At 43.1% G+C, this 21,951-nt stretch overlaps 1 protein-coding gene across 3 annotated transcripts in view; it reads left to right on the top strand.

Moving 5' to 3' along the window:
* Slc25a26 (solute carrier family 25 member 26) overlaps positions 1-21,951 on the top strand; it is a 105,350-nt gene that overhangs the window by 17,998 nt on the left and 65,401 nt on the right. For 2 of the 3 annotated variants that reach the window (XM_031382673.1, XM_031382675.1), the window contains 2 exons: positions 17,628-17,732; positions 19,245-19,292. In XM_031382673.1, coding sequence (XP_031238533.1) covers positions 17,628-17,732; positions 19,245-19,292 — 153 coding nt within the window. Of the gene's footprint in view, positions 1-17,182; positions 17,422-17,627; positions 17,733-19,244; positions 19,293-21,951 lie in introns of those variants that run through there. The other variant, XM_031382674.1, reaches the window with a different exon arrangement.

A 21,951-nucleotide genomic window follows, 5' to 3' on the forward strand; every position in this document is an offset into this window, starting at 1 on the left:
TGGAGGTGCCCCACTGTGAATGAAGTGTATGCACAGTGACATGGAGGTGCCCCACTGTGAATGAAGTGCATGCACAGTGACATGGAGGTGCCCCACTGTGAATGAAGTATATGCACAGTGACATGGAGGTGCCCCACTGTGAATGAAGTGTATGCACAGTGACATGGAGGTGCCCCACTGTGAATGAAGTGTTATGCACAGTGACATGGAGGTGCCCCACACGGGTGCTGTTGGTTGTCCTTTCCAAACCCATGCTCACTTAAGACAGAAACATCCAGGAGCTAAGTTATCTTGTTTTGTACATGCTGTTCTGATAGCTTCCAACAGCGCTTCACCACATGGGACCCAGGGAGCACCCACAGTGGGATCAGCTGCCTTTGTGGCTGCTTGCAACTGAAGGTCTTTGGAGATGGTAGGGGTTCTGCCAGGTAAACCCCACTGGCACTGGTATGCACTTATATACATATGGATTATTTTTGAAGGTGGAACAATACTCATATGTATAGACTTGGTTTTTCTGTAAAAGGATGTGTGAGTGTTACAGCCTGCTCTTAAAGGCTTATGCTGTTGGAGAGTCTTGTTGCTAAAAACACTTTATATTAAGGTCTCTCTCTTCTGGTAACTAAAGGCTGCTGGACCTGCTGTGTACCAGTCCATTCAGGCTTTTGCTGGATACAATGTAGTTAAGGTTTCCAGTAGATGATCTGCTTGGCTAAGTGCACTGAGGACTTGAAGTACGCGCTGGTGTTTGCTGTGTTTTGCCTAGTGGGGGGTGGAAGCTGATCTGTTTATCCTGTTAGTATCATAAAGTAAATATGGCATGGCTGAGCAGTTATGAGCACTTGCTGTTCTTGTAGAGGACTGGTATTTCATTCCCAACGCCTATGTTAGGCTGCTCCCAATCTTCTCTAACTCCAGCTTCAGGTGATCTGATACCCTTCTTTGGCCTTTGAGGGAACCTGAATGTATACATATGTGTGACCACATAAATACAAATTATGCGAACATATGATGTTTATTATGACCTTTAAGAACCACTGTGTGTGGTGGCATACACCTTTAAGCCCAGCATGTGAGAGGCAGAGGGAGGTGGATCTCTGAGCTGGAGGCAGCCAGTGCTACATAGGAAACCCTGCCTCAAAATAAGTAATTAAATAAAGAAAAGAAATGAAATAAAAAGGAAAACAAAACAAAAAAGACTATTGAGCACGGTAATAGAAGAGTTAAAAACATTTTTTAAAAATTTATTTTGCTTTATATATAAAATTGTTTTGCCTGTATGTATGTATGTATGTATGTTCATTCATTCATATCTGTGCCTACAGAGGTCAGAAGAGAATGTTGGATGGTCTAGAATTGCACTTAGAATGGCTCTGAGCCACCAAGTGGGTGTTGGGAACAGAACCCAGGCTCTCTGAAAGAACAGCATCTACTTTTAACCACTGAACCATCTTTCCAGCTCCCAGTTAAAACCTTTTGAAAATAATTTTATATTTTGAATTATTCATGATAGACATTGACAGTAGTCGTAGATATATGTGGACCATTCTGTACATTTAAACATTTTTTTTGAGTTAGGATCTCATTTGATAGCCAGGTTGCCTTAAACTCCTGATTTCCCTGTCCCAGTGTCCTGAGTGCTGGATTCCAGGCACATAGTACAAGTCAGCTTCGCACAGGCATAGTGTTTTTCTAACTCCTGCTCAGTTGTGGAACGGAGTCACAGGGCACAGGTTGGTGAGTGGACAGTAGGATCTCCTCTCCTGGGCCCAAGGCGGTGAGGTGATTGAATCAGAAGGAATTCTCCAATGCTGCTAGAGGAGCTGCTTGCAGTCCTTATGCAATTAGAAGCTAACACAGAACTGCTACCTACCTGACCTCTCAAATCAGGCAGGTGCTGTTTCTCTTTGATACGATGTGAGCACATGCCTATGCTCAAGGCGCCTTCAACCTGCTTTCCCGTGTGCCTGGGACCCATTGTTTTACACAGTGCATTGCATGTATGAAGTAGCAGACTTATTTCTTCTTAGCAGTTCTAAACCATAGAATTATACAAAAGGTTGTTCAGTAGAAGCTGCCCATCTCTATTGCCCTTTGTATCTTATAGAGAGCTGTATTCCTTTCTTCAACCATTTGTTTGTTTATTGATGACTGTTGTTCATTTCCTCCACCTTTGCTGCCTTTGCCTGACATTATGGATCTAGATCTGAGTCTCCCATGTCTAGGCTGAGGTAGAGGGACAGAAAGTGGGCAAGAGACTTGCAGTACACTCAAGTGGTCCAGATGTTTTTAAGAAAAGGAAGTCCATGGTAGAGTGAGATCCTAAAGGCAAGGAAGGTGTGATTGGTTTTGTCTGGACTGGGGAGTGAGATACTAAAGGCAAGGAAGGTGTGATTGGTTTTGTCTGGACTGGGATAGGTGATGGGATGTTGATTTAGAAAATGTCTCATAGAATGCTTAATCTTTGAGCCTGATGGATTTAGCTAATTGTGTATCATATGTATGTGTATGCATGTTTGAGGGCACACATATGAGCTCTGGATGTGTGCATGCATGTGGAGGCCCAAAGTTAACATCTGGTGCCTTATCTATAGTTATTCACTGAGGGAGAGCAGCTCCCTTACTGAGCAGAAAGCTCACTGTTTCAACTAGTCCAGCTAGCCAGCCAACCAGCTTGCCTCAGGGATCCCCTATCTCCGGTTCCTGAATGTTGAGATTATAGGTGGTCACCATGCCTCCCCAGATATGTGGGTTCTGGGGATCTGGACTCTGGTTTTTACCCTTGCACAGCCATCTCCCCTGCTCCTATCTTACTTATAAAAGTAGATATTATTGTATGTATTTAAGATATATTCATTGGGGCTGGGGAGATGGCCCAGCAGTTAAGACTGCTCTTCTAGAGGTCCTGAGTTCAATTCCCAGAACCCACATGGTGGCTCACAACCATCTGTAATGGGATCTGATGCCCTCTTCTGGTCTGTCTAAAGAGAGCAGCAGTGTACTCATATGTGTGTGTGTGTGTATACATGTATATATACACACACATATATGTATATGCAAAACATATATATGTACATGCAATACGTATATATATGTATATACACATGTATATGTATATATGTATATATATACATATACATACATACATACACACACATTGGTGTTATGGAATAGGCATAGACAATGAAATGGTTATGATAGTGAACAAGTTTACCTATCTCTTACCTTACATAGTTAATTTTTTTGTTCTTTTTTGATGGCAAGGATAGTTAAGATATCATTTAATAAGAATGCCAACTACCATGCAATTTTATTACCTTGTATTATACAATGTGATGATTTGTTGAGTGGAAGCAAGAAAGAGTCTTTTTTTCTTTTTCTTTTCTTTCTTTCTTTTTTTGGTTTACACACTTTCAAGTTCCTACTGGTGGGATGGTAATGACGAGCCTGTCTAGGTGAGGGCAGACTGCAGGATCTGCTTGGTCTGGTTATGCGCTTGGTCTTCACTCTTTGACATTCTGCACAGAAGGGTAGCAGTGATCTTAGTTGTGCCTTCTAGGTCATTGACCGGTAGCTGTCTGGTGTGGAGAGGTCACCAGAGGCAGAGGAGGGGCTATGGAGGAAGACAGCAAACTTGAGAGGCTGACGCGGACTCAGTGGAGAAAAGACTGTTTTCTAGAAGAGCTTCAGCACATTTGTTGACTGATCTGTGTTGAGTGCCTGCTAGATTCTCCAGCAGAGCTTACTGATTCAATGCAGTCCACACCATTCCATCTTCTCAGCTGTCCCAGGCACCTCAGGCCCAGTGCACAGGCAAGACGAGGAGGCAGAAGCCAGGGCTCGCCCTGACTTGGCACCCCTGCGTGGTTATTCACTTCTGGGACATGTGAACGTGTTGAGCACCTGAGGAATCTGGTGAAGAGTTCTTGCTGATGCCCCTTCTGACCCTTGAAGGTTTTGCATCTTGAAAATTATCCTTTTTCTAATACAGTGTACAACTTTAGTGCAGATGGCATTGATTTATGGTTCCAGTGTCATCTTTCATTGATCATGCTATTATCTAGTATACAAGAGGGAAGGAAAGAGGTGTTAATTTTGGATTTTGGAAACATCAGCTAATAGAAGACAATTAGGCTGAGCTTTATAGTAACAACGTGATACTCAGACATTATAATGAAATTGAAGGATTTTGAGCTGTGAGTGTGTAATGTTGCTATTATGTTGAGAATAGGAAAATAGAGTCCTTCTCTCTAAGCACAGCAGCATTAGGGAAGTTAGGGTTAGCTCTGTATGTGTGAGCCCATACCTACAGATTTGTTAGAGGCAAACTCATTTTTAGGACAGTGCTGACTTGTGAATGTGGCCTTCCTCCTAGTGCCCATCTTCTGGTTGGCTAGATTACAGGTCTTGGGAAGGTAATGAGTTAAATGCCTGGATCACTGATTTGCCTTGTCTGTGGCTGTGTGATTTCTTATATTTGTGTGTGCTATATATAGCTGGTCCCATGACAGGTGCTAGGAAGCAGAATAAGAACTGTTGATTCTATTTCTGAGTAGCACATAAAATAAATCACTGGATTTATTTATTGAATGGCCAGGGACTATTTTTTGAGGACTTGTGATATGGAGATCATCAATTTTCAAATTATAGACGAGGGTCAGAACTGTGACTTTTATACACACACACACACACACACACACACACACACACACACACACACAGTCATGCACTACTTGATTCATGCTCTTCATCTGGACAAACAGGTTTCCCTGCTGCCCCATTCCTGGTTCTTACAGGAATGAATTAATGCAGTACTTACACAGTGCTCAGCCTTGTACCTCAAACATGACTATAATAAGTGCTATTTCTGGTTTCATGCCACATAAATTGCTGTGTGACACATTTTTACAGCTTTGATACAAGAATACAGAGAAATTAAACTCAAAAAAAGTTGAGCGAGTTGCTGAAGATTTATTAGCTGTGTGGACAATAAAAGACCATGGAGGATGATGAATGAGGCCAGCATTTCTGTGTACTGCCAGGAGCTCTGCAGAGATTTCTGCTTTTTTATGTTCTGTATAAAATGACAGAAGTAGAGATGAGAAGGTATAGGACTTGGGTAATAGGCATTTGGATCAGGTGCCCATCTGACCTGTTCCTGCCTGTGCCACATTCAAGCTCCAGGCCCAGCACAACTTGTACATCAGCCCCGTGAGCCTGCCTGATTAGCTCACTTGCACCCTGTTCAGTCCGCACACCGAACTCTGTTTATACATCCTGTATACCAATCCAATCTGGTGAACCCAGCCTGCACCATCCCCAAACTCCAGACTTGGCCCAGGACTTTCATACTGTGTGCCAGCCCAGTCCCTGTGTCCACTTGACTTTGTCCCTCCTGCACCATATCTGGTCCACATGCCCAGCACTGCTCACTCAGCCTATGCTCTGGCCAGCCTGGTGAGTCTGCCTGACCCTAGCCCCCTTGCTTCTTCCCAAGTCCCCATACCCAGCCCAAGACCCGCAGTCAGAGCCCTGGCCCAGCCCACATTGTCCATATCAGCCATATAACCAATGTAAGAAACCCACTCGCCCAGACTTCATTAGAAATAAACAGAATAAAGCCGGGCAGTGGTGGCGCATGCCTTTAAACCCAGCACTTGGGAGGCGGAGGCAGGTGGATTTCTGAGTTTGAGGCCAGCCTGGTCTACAAAGTGAGTTCCAGGACAGAGTTATACAGAGAAACCCTGTCTTGAAAAAAAAAAAGAAAGAAACAGAATAAAAGGTCAAGAGAGTATCCTCCTCCCCCAACACAACCACCAATCCTGTAGAAACATTCTCCAGTGAGAATGACCTAGATGAATCCTAAGGAGGAGGGAAAATAATACTTAAGGGTCTTTGAAAAAGCCATAGGGAATCATGCTATTTTATATTTACCTAAAATCATGCACAATATGTGCATGCATGTAAGTGGGTGCATGTATGTGTGTAGTTTAAATGAAGATATGCCGTTTGGGTGATGACATCCAGAACCTTCTTACACATAGACTGTGTGACAAAATTCCAGTACCAGACATGAGAAATCTTCTGAGTTGTTGGTTGGGAGAGTGCAAACAACTCCTCAATAATGTAGGGAATTACTGTTAGTCTTGTTTGCCTCCAGATCAGTCAGAGTGAAGACAGTTGCAAAAGATACCATACACTTAAGACACAGGACCTAGGTACCATACACGTAAGACACAGGACCTAGAACTATACACGTAAGACACAGGACCTAGATACCATACACGTAAGACACAGGACCTAGTTACCATACACGTAAGACACAGGACCTAGATACCATACACGTAAGACACAGGACCTAGATACCATACACGTAAGACACAGGACCTAGATACCACACACGTAAGACACAGGACCTAGAGGAACTGAACTGCATCTGACCCACAAGCCTCCTCTCTGAGGCTAGTGACTGTAATACCAGAAGGAGATATGCAAGCCACCAAGGAAAGGAGTCAACAAACACTTCTCTGTAGCTGTGATTGATGCCTGTGAACCGAATCAGTGACCAACAGCTGTCCAATTAGACTTAAGGCCCAGGAGGGAAATCTCCTGGTTCTGGAAAAGCAGCCAGGCGCACAAGGCTTGTGAGGTCATGGATCTTAGAGGAGAACTCACTGCTGCTACTCTCCAACCTGTGTGATTCCTATCTACATTCTAACTTCTTATCCTTATACGCACAGAGAGCTTTACTCTTCCTCCTCATCAAAGAACACCCCCCGCCCCGCTCCAGTGGACAGACAGCTGGTCAGTGCAGAGGACAGCTAGCTGGAATGCCCAGCCCCAACCAATAATACACAGAACAACCATTACACCCAAGGCTCAGGAAACATAGATGGGGTGGAAAGTGTGTAAGAGCTGGAGGACCAGAGAATCTGCAGCAAGATTGTGTCTTCTAGATATGACAGGGAAGCTATACTCATGAAATCTCACCAGTAAGGCTGCCTAAACAATGACAGCACCTAATAGTTGATATGTCTAATGTAGGGGGGAAATCTTATGGGGTTCCACTACAGGCAACTAATGACTGTGGAGAGAGGGAGAGTGAGTCTTTTCTAGGGATGAGCCTCTTAGTAGGTTAGTTTTCAACACACACACACACACACACATACACACACACATACACACACACACACACACACCACACTCACATGCTTGCACATGCCTGTTTGTCAAGCAGACAATGGGAAAGAAGCTGTGAATTTGAGATGGAGTGGGGGGAGGTATAAGAGAGTAGAGAGGGGAGTAATGATATAAACTTAGTACATATTAAATAAAAATCAAAAAGTAGATCATTGTGTGTTTCTTTAAAATAAGAAAAGCATGTTCTAGAATTTACTGTTACTATTTTAGAGAACATCACGCTCCCCTCTCCTGATATGTGAAACCTGAGGATGCTACTTGGCAAAGGAGACTGGGCAGATAAGATTGGCGATCTTGAGAGCTGGGGTTTCCTAAGACATCAGGGGAGCTCACTGCAATCCCAAGCATCTTACACCAAGAAGGAAGGGAACCCTGAGAATGCCAAACTGCTGCAAGCCAGAGGATGCAGGTGACACTTGTTTGCTACAGAAGGCTGCCCGATAGCTTCTCATCAGCTGAGGAGGTCCCTTCCCACAATTCCTTCCAAAATACACTGTCACGGCTTACTGTTATGCATATGATGGTGTGTTATAGAAACAGTAGTTACTGTCCTAGTGTGTCTCACCTTCAGGGTTATTCGTTAAGAGGAAACTACAGATTGATGAGTAGGCCTTCCATTCACATAAATCACGACTCACTTCTGTGATGGAGAATAGAAGTGGGAAGCCTTTGGTTTGTATGATGATCCTTCAACATTCACTACCCAGGGCCTGCAGGTCAATATGATGATTTCTGTTGAGCAGGCTGTTCACTTAGTGTGCAGTCTGGGTTACCAGTGGGCAATGTTGGTTTTCTCAAGAGAGAGACTAGTACCCACAGAGATTTAAATTTTTCTTATGGTGCTTCTAGGGCATTTGTATATGTGAGGGAGCCACTTAAAGAAGAAAGGTTTGCTAAACTGTGTCACAATAAGTAGGATTTCCAAATTGTTGTTCACCAACAGCTACAGTTCTGTATGTAACCAGAAGATGGCAGTCTTGACACACAAATGAACCATTGGAGTTGTAGATATTTTCTTCATTTTAAATAGTGGTATAGAAAGATATATTAGCTATGAATTAAAGCCCGCTTTCTAAAAGAGTTTGGGAAACTCTGAAAAGAAAGAGGTATCGAATGCAAGTAAATAGATTGTTTCCTAAGGCTTCAGTGTTAACGCCCTTTCCCATGTTCCGTGTAGCAGTCTGCCACGAGTTTGTTCTGTAAAGCACAACACCAGTTTTTCTTCAGATACGGTTAGTTTCTGCTTGGCATATGTGCATATTCTTGGGTTTCTGCTGAATGTATCCCAGAGTTGCCGTTTGAAACCATATGAGGAATTTACTGATTTGAAGTTAGCTGAGTCTCTTGAATGCTTGTAAGTATGGTAAACTTTGAATGAAGATGGTTTCTGGAAGTGGTGATCATGAAGTCTGGGTTTGACCTGTGCTTCCTGGGCCTCTCCAGAGAATGGTGATGTCATTGTCCTCAGTTGTCTTCTTACTGTGAGGCCACTAACTCACTTTCATACATTATGGTTTGTAGGTTTTTAGTTGTGTATTTTATTATGACCCCTGTGACAGTAAGCTAACGTTCAGAGGTTTTTATTTCAAAGAAAGAAAACTCAACAACTCTTGGCAACTGCATTTAGTATTTAATGAAAATCTAGTCTTAAGTTTTATCATATTTCTGGTATTAATTCTAATGAGCCCAGCATTCTGTTTTCTATTTTAAGGTTGAAAAGACAATGAGGGCACCTCTCTCTCTTTCTTTCTCTCTCTCTCTCTCTCTCTCTCTCTCTCTCTCTCTCTCTCACACACACACACACACACACACACACACATCTCTATATATCTCTGCCTCTATCTCTGTTTCCTCTCCTGTAGGCTATATTACCCTATCTTGATCTTCGTATCTCTATTCCTGAGTTTTAGGATTGCGGGTATGTACTGTCATGCTTAGCTCTATACATATTTCCTTTATGGGAAACTACCGTTATCTTTTGATGCATTCTCAGGTCTAATGAAAATGTCACCATTTTCATGTCCTGGGTTCATCCCATGTATATGAGGAGATCGTATGCCATAGCGTGCATGCACCAGGGGACCTGAGGACTGCGTTATTTGCATTACTTGTCACAGATCCACAGCACTCGGCCATGCTTTGTTCTTGTGCAGTGAAATGCTTTGTTGTCCCTCACATTGAAATTGAAGAAAAGAAAACAAACAAACAAAACAAATGGAGGGCATGGAGGAGCAGGTGGAGATAGACTTCTTTGTAGACTGCCTTGGCCCACACTGCCCTGCCACAGAAGTCAGGTGCCATGCTGGGGTCTTTGTACCAGGCAGTGGCCAGGATGGTTTTTCATCTGAGAACCTTTTCCAAGTTTTCCTTTTGTTTTTGTATTTTTAAGAAACAAAAATGTAATCTAAGAGCATAAAGGGTTATGAAGCATGAAGTTCCAATAAATATTTATGCTGAGCCTCAGAAGTGGACAGCTCTTACTTTCCCGACATATTGGGGTTATATTTCATTGTTGACCTCCTGAATTGAAAAGCACAAGGCATTACTGTGCCCCTTTTGTGTTTTCATCCTTTGGTGAGTTGTAGACACTGGGAGCTTGTCTTTAGGTTCCTGTTGATGTCAATGGACTTCATTTTCATCTCTGTTTTCAGGGGCTTTCTCAAAGTTCACACTCTTACCCAAAGCACTATTTGTATGCAGTTTCAAGCCTCTAAGGAGCTGTCTGGACTGCTCTGTTGTAGATCATTGCTAACTTAGAAAGAGACACTGTTTTCAAACCTAACATTAATCTCGCATCCGTGAGTGTAGTTTAATTTGCCCCCCCTTTTATTTTCTCCCTCACATAGACTTTGGTCCACAGAACTTGTACATTGTAATTGCAAATAATCTAGAAAATATGGATAAGCAGGAAAAAATTACCTGTAATCCTATTACATTTTTCCTTATTCTTAATATGAACATATGAATGGTCTGTTTTATAAAAAGATAATTGAAAAATAAGAAAATATCAGTAAAGATATTTTTGTGGAAATGTATAGCTTTTTGGTGTTTTTCTTCCTTGGTAGTTTGATTTCTTTTCTACAAAAACATAGAGTTTTCTCTTTTTTTTTTTCAGTTGGTTAGTGAGTTTGATATATATTTTCTCACTCTCAAGGTGCTTATGGATCAGTAGAAAAAATTTTTTTTAAAATTATGTTACTACATAGGACTGGGGAGTTGGCTTAGTGGATAAGCTTGCTCTGTATGAAAGCAAGAGGATCTGAGTTCAAATCCCCAGCATCCATGTGAAGCCAGACATGGCTGAATGTATCTGGAACCCCATTATTGGAAGACAGTGTTGGCAATAACTCTGAACTCATAGGCCAGCCCGCATAGGTGAAATGGCTACCTTCAGGCTCTGTGGAAGACCCTGTCTCAAAGTGTAAATAAAAGTAACAAGCATTTGAGGAATGTACCACATACTGACTTCAGAACTCAGCATGTACATGTGCACAGGTGCTTGTGTAGCAGTACACACACACACACACACACACACACACACACACACACACACACGCACACACACAGTAAATAAGTCAGGTAAGAGTTTATTTGGGAATTAAGAGTAGTGAAGAAGTTTTTGTGACAGAGAAGGTATATTAATGGGAAACTAAAAAAAAATTTAGCTCACAGCCAACCATTGGCCTGAGTGCAGGGTCCCCAATAGAGGAGTTAGAGAAAGGACTGAAGGAGTTGGAGGGGTTTGCAACCCCAGAAAAGAACAATAATATCAACAAACCAGACCCCCTAGAGCTCCCAGGAACTAAGTCATCAACCAAAGAATACACATGACTCCAGCTGCATATGTAGAAGATGATGGCCTTGTCATGCACCAATGGAAGGAGAAGTACTTGGTCCTATGAAGGCTTGATAGATGCCCCAGTGTAGGGGAATCAGGTGGGGAGGTGGGAGTGGGTGGGTAAGTGGAGGAACACCCTCATAGAAGCAGGGGGAGGGAGGATGGGATAGAGGGTTTCCAGGAGTGGGGGAAACTGGGAAAGGGGATAACCATTTGAAATGTAAATAAAGAAAATATCCCCCCCCCCAAAATTTAGTAAGCTGGGAAGGATTGCTCAGTGGGTAAGAATAAGTCCTGTGAAAGGAAGAGGACCCATGTTCACATCCGCAACACCTATATAGAAGCCATATATAGCCATGTAGGCCAATAACCCTGTTGGAGGGTGCTGGAGACAGGAGCATTTCAGAAGTTTGCTGTCTGGATGCCTAGCTGAATTAGTGAGCTTCAGATTCAGGGAGAGAGAGAGAGAGAGAGAGAGAGAGGGAGGGAGGGAGGGAGGGAGGGAAGGAGAGAATGGGTGGGCACTAGCCTGTCTCAACAACAAGAAAAACAACTTCGCCCCCCCTCCCCGAACCAATAAGATGAAAGTAATAGAGGACCAACCCAATGTCGCCTTTGGCCTCTTGCATGCACATCCATAGCTGAGTCACATGAGCTTGCCTAAATGTGCATAGATACTACATACATACTATACCACACACAACAACAACAAAAAAATAGTATCTAATGGATACCATAAAAAACTTCTGCTTCAGAACAATTAAAGAAAATCACACATATGCATGTAATTGAATAAATATATATGTTTATTCATTAGTCAGGAAATGAAAGTGAAACCATTAGGCTCAGAGTGAAGCTGAGGGAGGTCAGGGCAATGCTTAAAAGGTTACTCAGAGTATCACAGTAGTGTAAAGCCCCTTGCCCACCTCATGGGCAAACTCATCACTAAATGAGTTTGTCGACATAGTTATCACTTATGGTCATTGTTATCACTGTCTCTGATCTGGAGCATGAAGGTCTAGAAATGCGTGTGGAAGGAAGGCCACAGCAAGAGCCTCACCTCGGCCTGCCTCTCTGGGTGATACAATGATCTCAGGAGCATGGCTGAGATGCCACTGCTGGTCTGCCCCACTGCACTGACACTGGACTTTGATGCCTCATCCCTGGATGCTGCTCTCATACATGAGGATAAAACTGTCTTAGCAGACCCACTGGAAGCACAGCACAGAATATAGATGTAATTTTACATTAAAAATCGTGAAAAACAACAGGGTGATTCTTATGCTGCATCCACACACATCCATAATATTAATATTTTGGTGTGTAACCAGGGTAGAAGAATTCACAAGTTTGTCTCCTCAGACCGCCTGTTCCAGATCTGGTGTGCATTTCACTTATGGTATGTTTCACTTGTTCTGGCTCCTGGGTGGCCTCTGCCTGTATACAGGCCAGTGCACTCTAAACCCAGGCTGGCTCTCTGTGTGCCCCCTCTGGGAACCCTCTCACTGCAGCTGCCTGGCTTTCCTGCCCCTGGGTTTCACTGACCAGTTCTTGTCTTTCTTGCCCCTCAGGAGGTGGTGCTTCTCAGGGCTCCATTCCTGGTCTTGGTTCCACTCTTGGCTTTTTCTCTGCGTGATGTGTTGTTCTGGTGCCAGCCCTCATCTGACCTCTGGTGGCTTCTGTAGTTTGAGCCATGGTATTTTTCTTGTTTACTAACTGTATTAGGGTTCTCCGAGGAACAGAACTGATGATATACCTATGCATTAGTAAGGGATCTATTAGAGCCATTTATAGGCTGCAGTCTGAGTAGTCTAACAAAGCAAGTCTGAGACTTTATTCTGTCGTTTTCTTTGAACTTGACCCTTCTTCTCTAAGCCATATTTATTTCCTGGCATCTTTTATTAGACTTTTGTGGCAGCCTTTTAGCTCATCTCCTGCCGTGCAGCTGGTGTTCCCTGTACCACAGTCTTGGCCCAGGTGATTGAGTCTCTGCTTAAACTCTCTCACTTTCTAAGTCTGTGGCATGAAGCTCAAACTCTGTTTGATGGTGGCTGGGGCCTCCTTGTCTGATTTCCTGGAGCTCTTGACCATGATTGGTGCTTTGATAATAAAGCCCAATACTAATGGCTTGGTGGCTGCCATCCGAGGGATGTGTTGACACAGGCTGGTGATCCCTCAAGCACTCCGCCTTTGTGTTCATGTGCTTTTTTCCTTGTCCTTCCTCTCCCCGCCTTTCCATTTGCACCTTTCTGCTCATTTGGAAGATTCTTCAACTGAATAATCTCTAACAGTTTCCCCTGGGTCTGGAGGTTACACCCAATACTCCACTACCCTAGATTCAATACCCTAGGTTCTTCTCCATGACTCCAGAAATCCTTGTCTGTGCTCCCACCAACTGTGTTTATTAGAGACATTATTTGTGCTCTCCTCCTTCTTCCTCTTCCTCCATTTGTTTTCTTTCTTCTATTTCTTCTTCCACAGCATTTCATGTAGCCCAGGCTGACCTAATCCATACAGACTTGAGGATGGATGCCTCTTGATCCCAAGTTCTGAGATTACAGGCATGCACCACCACACCAACTACAGTGCAGCTCATGTGCATTGTCGACCTCAATATCATATTTGAACTGAATTGAGTTTAAGGGGGACTGGGTAGGAAAATGTTGGATTCCACTTCAGACATTTTTTAGGTATTGTGGGATTAAAATGTTTGATGAATGAAGAAACAGAAATTAGATTTTTTTATTGTTTAAAAATATCAATTTTGGAAGCGATGTAACTTGAAGTAATGAATCCTTCATTAGAACCATATCTCTTGTTGTGTGTCAGCAAAAAGCATCATTACTTTGAGCTTTCAGAGATGATGATCCATGTCAGCCAGCTCCACAGCACATGCGTCATGTCACCCTTGTCTTTGCATCTCAGTGCTGAGGTATACGTTGGTGCTGTGTGTTATACAGAGGATATTACCAAGGAAGACTTTGTCAGTGTTCATACCTAGAGCAAACTAGTTGCTTTTGTAAATAAAGTTTTATTGGAACATGTACAAGCTGTTCATTCATGTGTCATTGTCTATGTCTTTGTACTAAAATAGTACAATTGAACCATTGTAACAGAGGCTGTGAAGCTAAAGAGTCCAAAATGTTTGTGACTAGTGTTTGTGACATCAAAAATTTTATAACTCTTAGAGCCATTAGTTTTGGAAAGAATAAAAATCCCTTTTTGTTATAGCCAAGTTATATTAAAATCTGTGATTAGTAATTAGAAGAATATGTTTTGAACAAACAAGCTGCAGCTAAGTGAGACTGTTGACGACTGTTCTCCCCAGAGCCTGCACAGCACTGTTGGCTCTGTGAAGCCTAGCCAGCAAGGACGGAGCACCAAGTGTCAGCGCCAACTTGATTTCTCCATGTCCTGTTACCCAAGTGTGTGCTGTCTGCAGTAATAGAGTCTTAACTGTCAAGCTCCCGTGGGCAAAACCAAGAGCAGTGGCAACAGCCTGGATTGTCTTGGGGTTCTCCAGGATATCCCTCATGAGCACCTTGGGGAGATATCCCAGATCTGGGCTTTTTATGGGGCAAGCTATGGCTTTTGCAAGAGCCTTATGCCCTGTTAGAGTAACTTCAACTAAATACCTTTGTGTGTGTGTGTGTGTGTGTTTTGTAACCTTATTTGACCTGTCTGTGCACTAGTGGCATGGATGTTATGGGAGTAGCAAACTGTTTCTTGATAAACAGGAGGAAACACATGTAATTATGGCCAAGAACCCATGGATTAGGAGCTCATAGGCCCCAAGGATAAATCTACTATTCCTTTGATAAATGAACAAAGCATTAAACTGCTGTCTGAAGTCATGTCTCTATAGATTAGTATAGACTGAAATCAGATATTTCTCTGTTCAGAGGGCAGCAGTTAACAAAGAAACTCAAAACTGGTCAAAGCGTTGTGGCATGTTCAGCTATAAATGGAACATCTTTCTTTTTTTTTTTTGAAGATTTATTTATTATTTATTTACTACAAGTACACTGTAGCTGTCTTCAGACAGCACCAGAAGAGGGCATCAGATCTCATTAGGGTGGTTGAGCCACCATGTGGTTGCTGGGATTTGAACTCATGACCTTCGGAAGAGCAATCGGTGCTCTTACCCGCTGAGCCATCTCACCAGCCCGGAACATCTATTTCACATGCCCTCCTTGCAGGGCTCAGGAAATGTCATGGAAGAGGGGCAGAAAGAGAAGAGACAGAGATCAAGGAGAACTGGGCAAACAATATCTTTTAGACCTGGCAGGACCACCATACCCATGACTCACAGCAGCTGTGGTTGCCTACACAAGACCTACACAAGATCAGCATTCCAGCATGGAGTGGGGAGGGCCACACCCTACCCCCAGCTGAAAAGCTTTAGGGAGTTGTTGGCTGCCTCTGGTAGGGTGACCATGTTCCAGGAGGTCGCTTCACACCCATACACATATAGGCAATACTAATTAGACTTCCAGGTCATATATATGTATGTGCGTGTGTATATGTATATGTATACACACACACATACAGGACATGAGGTTTGGAGGAGATTGTCTTGGATTAGATGATCATATTTCATTGTATATGTGTATAAAAGTCTCAAAAAATACAATGTGTACATGTATGAAATTCTCAAAAGAATTAATAAAAATACTGTATTTAAGGGAAAAGACAAACTTTGGCCAGTATATTACTACTTGTGTGCCAGAGGTTGAGGTAAGAGGATTGTGAGTTGAAGGCCAGCATGGGCTACATAATGGGAACAGATTTTTTTGTTTTGCTTTTTGTTTTTTTGTTTTTTTGCTGTTTTGCTTTTTTCTGTTTTGCAGCATAGTTTATTTTGTGTACTAGAGATTGAACCTAGGGCCTCATACATGCTAGGTGGTCCAATTGGCCTATAGCCTCAGCTCTCTTACTTTATCTTTTGATGCAGTCTTGCTAAGTTGTTCAAGGACACCTTGAACTTTGGATCCTCCTCTTCTAGCCACCCCAGAAGCTGGGATTATGGACCTGTACTACCAGGCCTGGTTATCTGTGTCGCTGAAGATAGATGATCTGCATTTCTTGCTATTCTTTACGTATGAGGTATATTCATATTCTAAAGGTTGGAATGTATTGTCCTTGTGCATATGTAAAACATTGGACATCAAGAATGTAAAACATTGCAGAACGCGTTTGCCTGTCCAGATTACTACTATGTTGAGGCTTAAGCCCAAGCCTTCCCTTTAAACAGTTTATGACAGTTTTAAACAGTCTCTACTCCTGCCTTCTGGTTTGAACAATTACTTAGTCTATTTCTGAAAGGAGGCAGGCAGCCTTTTGTAGGGCCATGAACCAGACAGAAAACTTGGTAATGTCGAGCAGATTCAGAAACCCCAGCAATTCTCATTATTGAGAATGGTAGGCATTTAAATATACCCCCACCACGTTCCTGTCCTGGGACACATGACCACGATAACTCCATGGAGTAGACTATGACAACCAGTTACAGAGGGACAATACCTGAAGCCCCTCCACATGTGGACGAGACATCCTCCACATCTCAGACCAAACCAATAAAGGAATCTGCCTTTAGATCCCACCCCATTCCAAAATGTTTATAAGGTCCATAAGGAATAAAGTCCATGAGTTATTTCACCAAAGACAGTCTGAGATGCCTGTTTTACTGAGCCGTAGCACCCTAAGAGAAGAGAATTCTCTCCAGAACCTTTTGTAGCTGGAAGCTGTTCCAGCCTGCGGGAGCCACTTCCTGCCTGGTGGCCCTGACTTTGGCTCCTAGCTGCCCGCTGTGTCCTGCCACCTGCCATCAACTCTGGGCCAGCAGCGACTGTGGAAGAGACCTGGTAGCCCACTTTGCTCTAGCTCCCCCTTGGAGAGCTGCAACTTTTTGACCACTCTGGCTGGGCCAGATCCTCGTGATAGTTCCCGGTACGCAGGCCAGCAGCCTTTACAGTGTTAATTCCCTTTCACTTTACCGAAGGCAATTTAGACAATGATTTGTTCACTTAGCTAGGTTTGAGTATGGCTAGTCAGGACCAGTGACTGGGAATGATGGGGCTGGGTCCCAGCGTGCCTGGGGGTTTGATTCCTCAGTTGTCTGATGGGAAGGCCTAGGTGCCAGGCTTGCTTGAGAGTTGGCAGAGACTGGTGTGTGGTAGGCAGGAGTAGGAGTACCAGCTTTCAGTCAGCCTTCTCTCTCCTGGCGTGTCACTTCCAGTCAAGCAAAGGCTGTTCTGGTTTATTCCTTGGTCACACAGGGCTGAGAAGTTGATCTGTATGACATGCTGTTCTGTGAGTTGAAGATTCAGAGAGCTGCATTTTCTTCCTGCCACCAAGAGTTGTGTGGAACATGGTGTCAGCAAGTGAGTAGAACTTGTTCAGATCAGGGCTTTGGCACTGATGACAGTAGGTCCCCAAAGAGTCAAGAATTTTAGGTTAACAAAAGACTTTTGACACCATGCATTAAACCTTGAGATGATGTTTGCCTTGTTATTTTTGCTTATGAAAAGATGTCAATTTTAACAAGAGCTATTTCCTTTCCAGATATAATTAAACTTGTCTATTTTAGGTTGCCTGCTTGATCCGAGTTCCTTCTGAAGTGGTTAAGCAGAGGGCACAGGTGTCTGCTTCTTCAAAGACCTTGCAGATTTTCTCTGCTATCTTAAGTGAAGAGGTAAGGCTGCTTTAGGTCTTCTCTCTCCTTCCTCTGCTGAGGGAGATGGTATCTTAGTGAGAAACCCAAGGGCTCGATCGCATGAGCCTCGGGGGGACTTTAGGGTAGTTTAATGTTCAACAACAATAACATCTTTGCTGGGATTATTTTTTCCTTTGTTTTTGAGTTATTTTCATTGTTTTCCCCTAATTTTGAAGCAGTCGTGTATTAAGGGCCACTGCTGCATATGCCCTGAGTGTAATTTGTCTCAGGGTCAGAATCAGACAGACTAATCACGAGAGGGAACTAAGATACTCTTCTAGAACATTGCTTCAAAATTTGAGGGCCCATGGGAGAGAAGCGATATTTAATGTAAAAGTATAATAATGGGCTGATCATCATTACCAGAACATTATTACCATAGCACCATGTTATATGAAATTGTCATTGCTTCCTGGGTGTGGGGCACATACCTTTAATCCTGGTGCTCTGTAGCCAGAGGCAGATAATTTTGTAAGTTCGATGTCAGCCTAATCTACACAGGGAGTTCCAGGCCAACCAAGACTACGTAGTCAGACCCTGCTACAAATAGACAGCCAGATGGATAACGGATAAATAGATAGACTGACTCTGCCTCAAACAAACAAACAGTAACTCAATGCCCCTTCTCTTCCTGATCAGTGCTGGCTATGGTTGCATCTGCCCTATCTACATGCGTGGCTACTAGGCATGGCTACTGTTTTCCTTGCATGTTTACCAGAAGCCTCTGTTCTGTTTTGCTTTGATGTGGGAGTCAAAACCTTGTTGTGTTGCTTCAGGTTGGCTTTCAACTTCTGGGGTTATTCAGTCTTGCTGCCTGGGCTCCTGAGTGGCTGTGGCTTCTGCCACCATGTAGTGACTTTTTTCTCCTCCTCCTTAACTATTGTGAGGCAATATTAGTTTAGGTTTAAAAAAAAAGTTGTAATTTGTTTTTGTTTTGGAGGTGGGGGGCTTCCTATGTCACCCCCTATGTATATTCAGTCTTCTTCCTCATCCTCCCAAGTGCTGAGATGACAGGTGTGTGCCACCATATCCCACATCTTCCTGGTCTGTTACCAATTGTAGGAGTGAGGCCATTGCTATCAGCTGCTTATGGGACTACATGTGTACTTAAGCATATAATACTAGGATTATCTGCAACATATACTTTATTGAGAGATTATTGGCAAATTTCTGAAGTGAGTCTTTTTTTTTTTTACATTAAAAGGTAATGAACATTTTATGTACTGGATTTTGAAAATGTATGTAATTTAATTTGTTTTCAAAAGACAAAAATGCTGTTACTTATACTATGTAGCTTGTTTTATCCTAAGAGATATCATGAGCTTGTAGCTTATGTAATTTAAGCCCACTTTAGAATGTTTAACTCAGGAAAACTGTGGCTACTGAATGTCTTAGAACTCAAATTTTAGAGCATGTAAGCCTCTTTCTAGAATGTTCTTTACAAATCTGTTGTTCCAGGTTTTTTAACTACCTGGCTTTTGTTTGTTTCAGGGCATCCAAGGACTGTACCGAGGCTATACAAGCACAGTTTTAAGAGAGGTAACCCAATTACTACTCCCAAAGTCCCAAACCACAGTGGCTGTTGACTGGTGAACCTACATTTCATTTCTATCAGAAATATATCTGAGAAACTGGCTTAAGAAATCAAAAAGAGGGTCTGGAGAGATGGCTCAGTGGTTAAGAGCACTGGTTGCTCTTTCAGAGGTCCTGAGTTCAGGTCCCAGCATCCACATGGTGGTTCAGAACCATCTATAATGGGATCTGATGCCCTCTCTCCTGTGCTGCAGACATCCAGGAAGACAGAGCACTCATACACATAAATAAATCAACCCTTAAAGAAGTCGAAAGGAGAGTGGCGCCACCCAGAAACCGTTGAGTTGCACTGTGGTGGTTCCATCTAGAAGAATGCCTGTGGTGGTTTGCTGTGTGGGCTGGTGTCATTGTCATCCTAGATAAGTGTCTTGTAGCTGAAACCGTAAGGAAGAACTACCAAGTGTCTGACAGCAAGTTCATAGCAAGAAGCACTCTGAAGGCCACCACAGGGAGTTAGCTGTTGGTCCCCCAATAGGAAGTGCAGTGGGCTGGGGGACTCACTCCGGAGAGAAACCTGGCACTTTCAGCCTGTGCCTTCTAGCTAACAGGATGTACTGGGTTTTGGAGAGGGGTGGGGCAGGAGGGAGTGATAAAGCAAGACTTGGCCCTCAGTAATGACCTCACTAATGCTGTAGACAGCATGGTACTCATCTTCTATACAGTGAAATGTAAGAAACAGTTCTGGTCCAGGACAGTCTTCTGTGACAGAAGGAAGATGTTTCTTCCTCTTCTTGTAGTCCTGGGACTAAAACGTTTTAACCTGTAAAAGAATTTCTGTGTAAACAATGGAGCAATTAATAGATTATTGGAATGTTCTTGTTTCGCACTCCTGTGGCTCACAGACCTCCTTAGGATGCACCGACAGTGTGTGGTGTGGCTCTGGCTCTGGCTAAAACCTTGGTTTTCACTAACAACCTGCAGTGCGGCTGTCGCTGTAGGGCCTGACAGCTCCCCTTTGACAGGCCGAGTGGCCCGCCTTTGCTTGCTCCTGTCTGGCTGAAGTATTACTGTGTGAGTCTCCATTTGCCCTTTCTGTCTGACTCATGCTATCTGTGTGATTTGCCCTTCTTACACCTGGATGCAGGAAGAAGTGGAGAAAAGTAATCAATGTGTTTTATTGTTCTGAAAAGGGCTGAATAAATGAATATATTTCTGTTGCAGAGAGTGCTAGTTTTTCATACAAAGATAAAAACACATGCTCACAACCGTTATTCTATCCTTTCAAAAATTTGTTTTGACATATGTCATGCTAGTAATTAATTTTTTGGCTACAATCCTTGCGAATTGGGTGACCTTACTGAGATGACTTTGTTTACTCAAAATGGCAGTACTTTGTTGGCAGTTTAATTGGGGTCTTGGGCATTATGCATGCTCATAAAGGCGCCTTCAGAGCTGATTTCAGTTGAGGTATATTACTCTGTGTACATTCTCGGCTGGAACGAGAGAGGAATTACTGCCGAATGAAATGTAGCTTCTCTTCCAAGTGAGACAAATCAGAAGTGAAATGTCTGCTTTAAACAACATTTTTGCATTATGAGGAGTTTTGAGTCTTATATTATCCTGACAGTAATATCAAATCTTTTTGTCTGGAGCCATTTGATTGTTTCAATAAGAAATACACAGAAGCTTTAGAGAGAACCACTGGGATATGTGTGCTATTTGTTCAGTGTGATTTTTTTTTTTCTTTAAAATAGTTTTCTCTCACTAGCATTTAGGAGGGGATTAAAGTTTGGGTCCGTGCATTATAAGCAAGATATGTGTTTTCTGGGCTTTGCTAGCATTGCCATATGCATTGCTCTGTGCTTGATGTTTGTAGATATTGTATACGTATCTTCCTGCTCATCTGAACTAGTTTAGTTTCTGTGAATTTTACATTGAGTCTGATCGAGGTCAACAGATTAGAATGTTTACCTCACCTTTTCTCTTCTCATCTTTCTCAAGGACTTGACCACATTAGCTATGACTGAGTTCTGGGTATACTTGACTCACACTGTTGAATGTGACATCGAAGGACTTGGGTAGGGAAAGAAAGCAGAGAAAAGCCATCTGTTTCAAAAGAACTTGGAGTAAACTAAATCCAGCTGATGCCTTTAGCCTACAAGTTCTACTCAGCATTATGCAGAGTACCTCGGTCCTGATGGGGAAGCGCATGGGGAGTCTTCTTTGCCATGCAGTTACAGGCTGCTGAGGTGATGCACCTGAGTGGTCAGGGGAAGCCCACCTGGGGAGCCTCGCAGCATCTCAGCATCTGTCACATAGAAGCAAGCCTTAGGGCTGGAGCGGTGGCTCAGGTGGTGAAGTACCTGCCACACACAACCCACATAAAAAGATATGTTGTGTTAACATTTGCTTAGAATCCTAGGGTTGGAGAAGCAGAGGCATTCAGATCCCTGGGGCTCACTGGTCACCCAGCCTAGCTGAATTGATGAGTTCCAGGTTTGGTGAGAGATTGTGGTCAAAGATGAGGTAGAAAGTGATTGAGGAAGACATCTGATGTTGATCTTTCACCTCCACATGCACACCCTTGTATGCATGTGCATGTGAGGCACACACATGTGCCCACCAGACCTGCACAAAACGAGCCATAATTCTTGAAGGGTTTCCA

The sequence above is a fragment of the Mastomys coucha genome, unplaced genomic scaffold, assembly GCF_008632895.1.
Source record: "Mastomys coucha isolate ucsf_1 unplaced genomic scaffold, UCSF_Mcou_1 pScaffold20, whole genome shotgun sequence".
Taxonomy (NCBI): domain Eukaryota; kingdom Metazoa; phylum Chordata; class Mammalia; order Rodentia; family Muridae; genus Mastomys; species Mastomys coucha.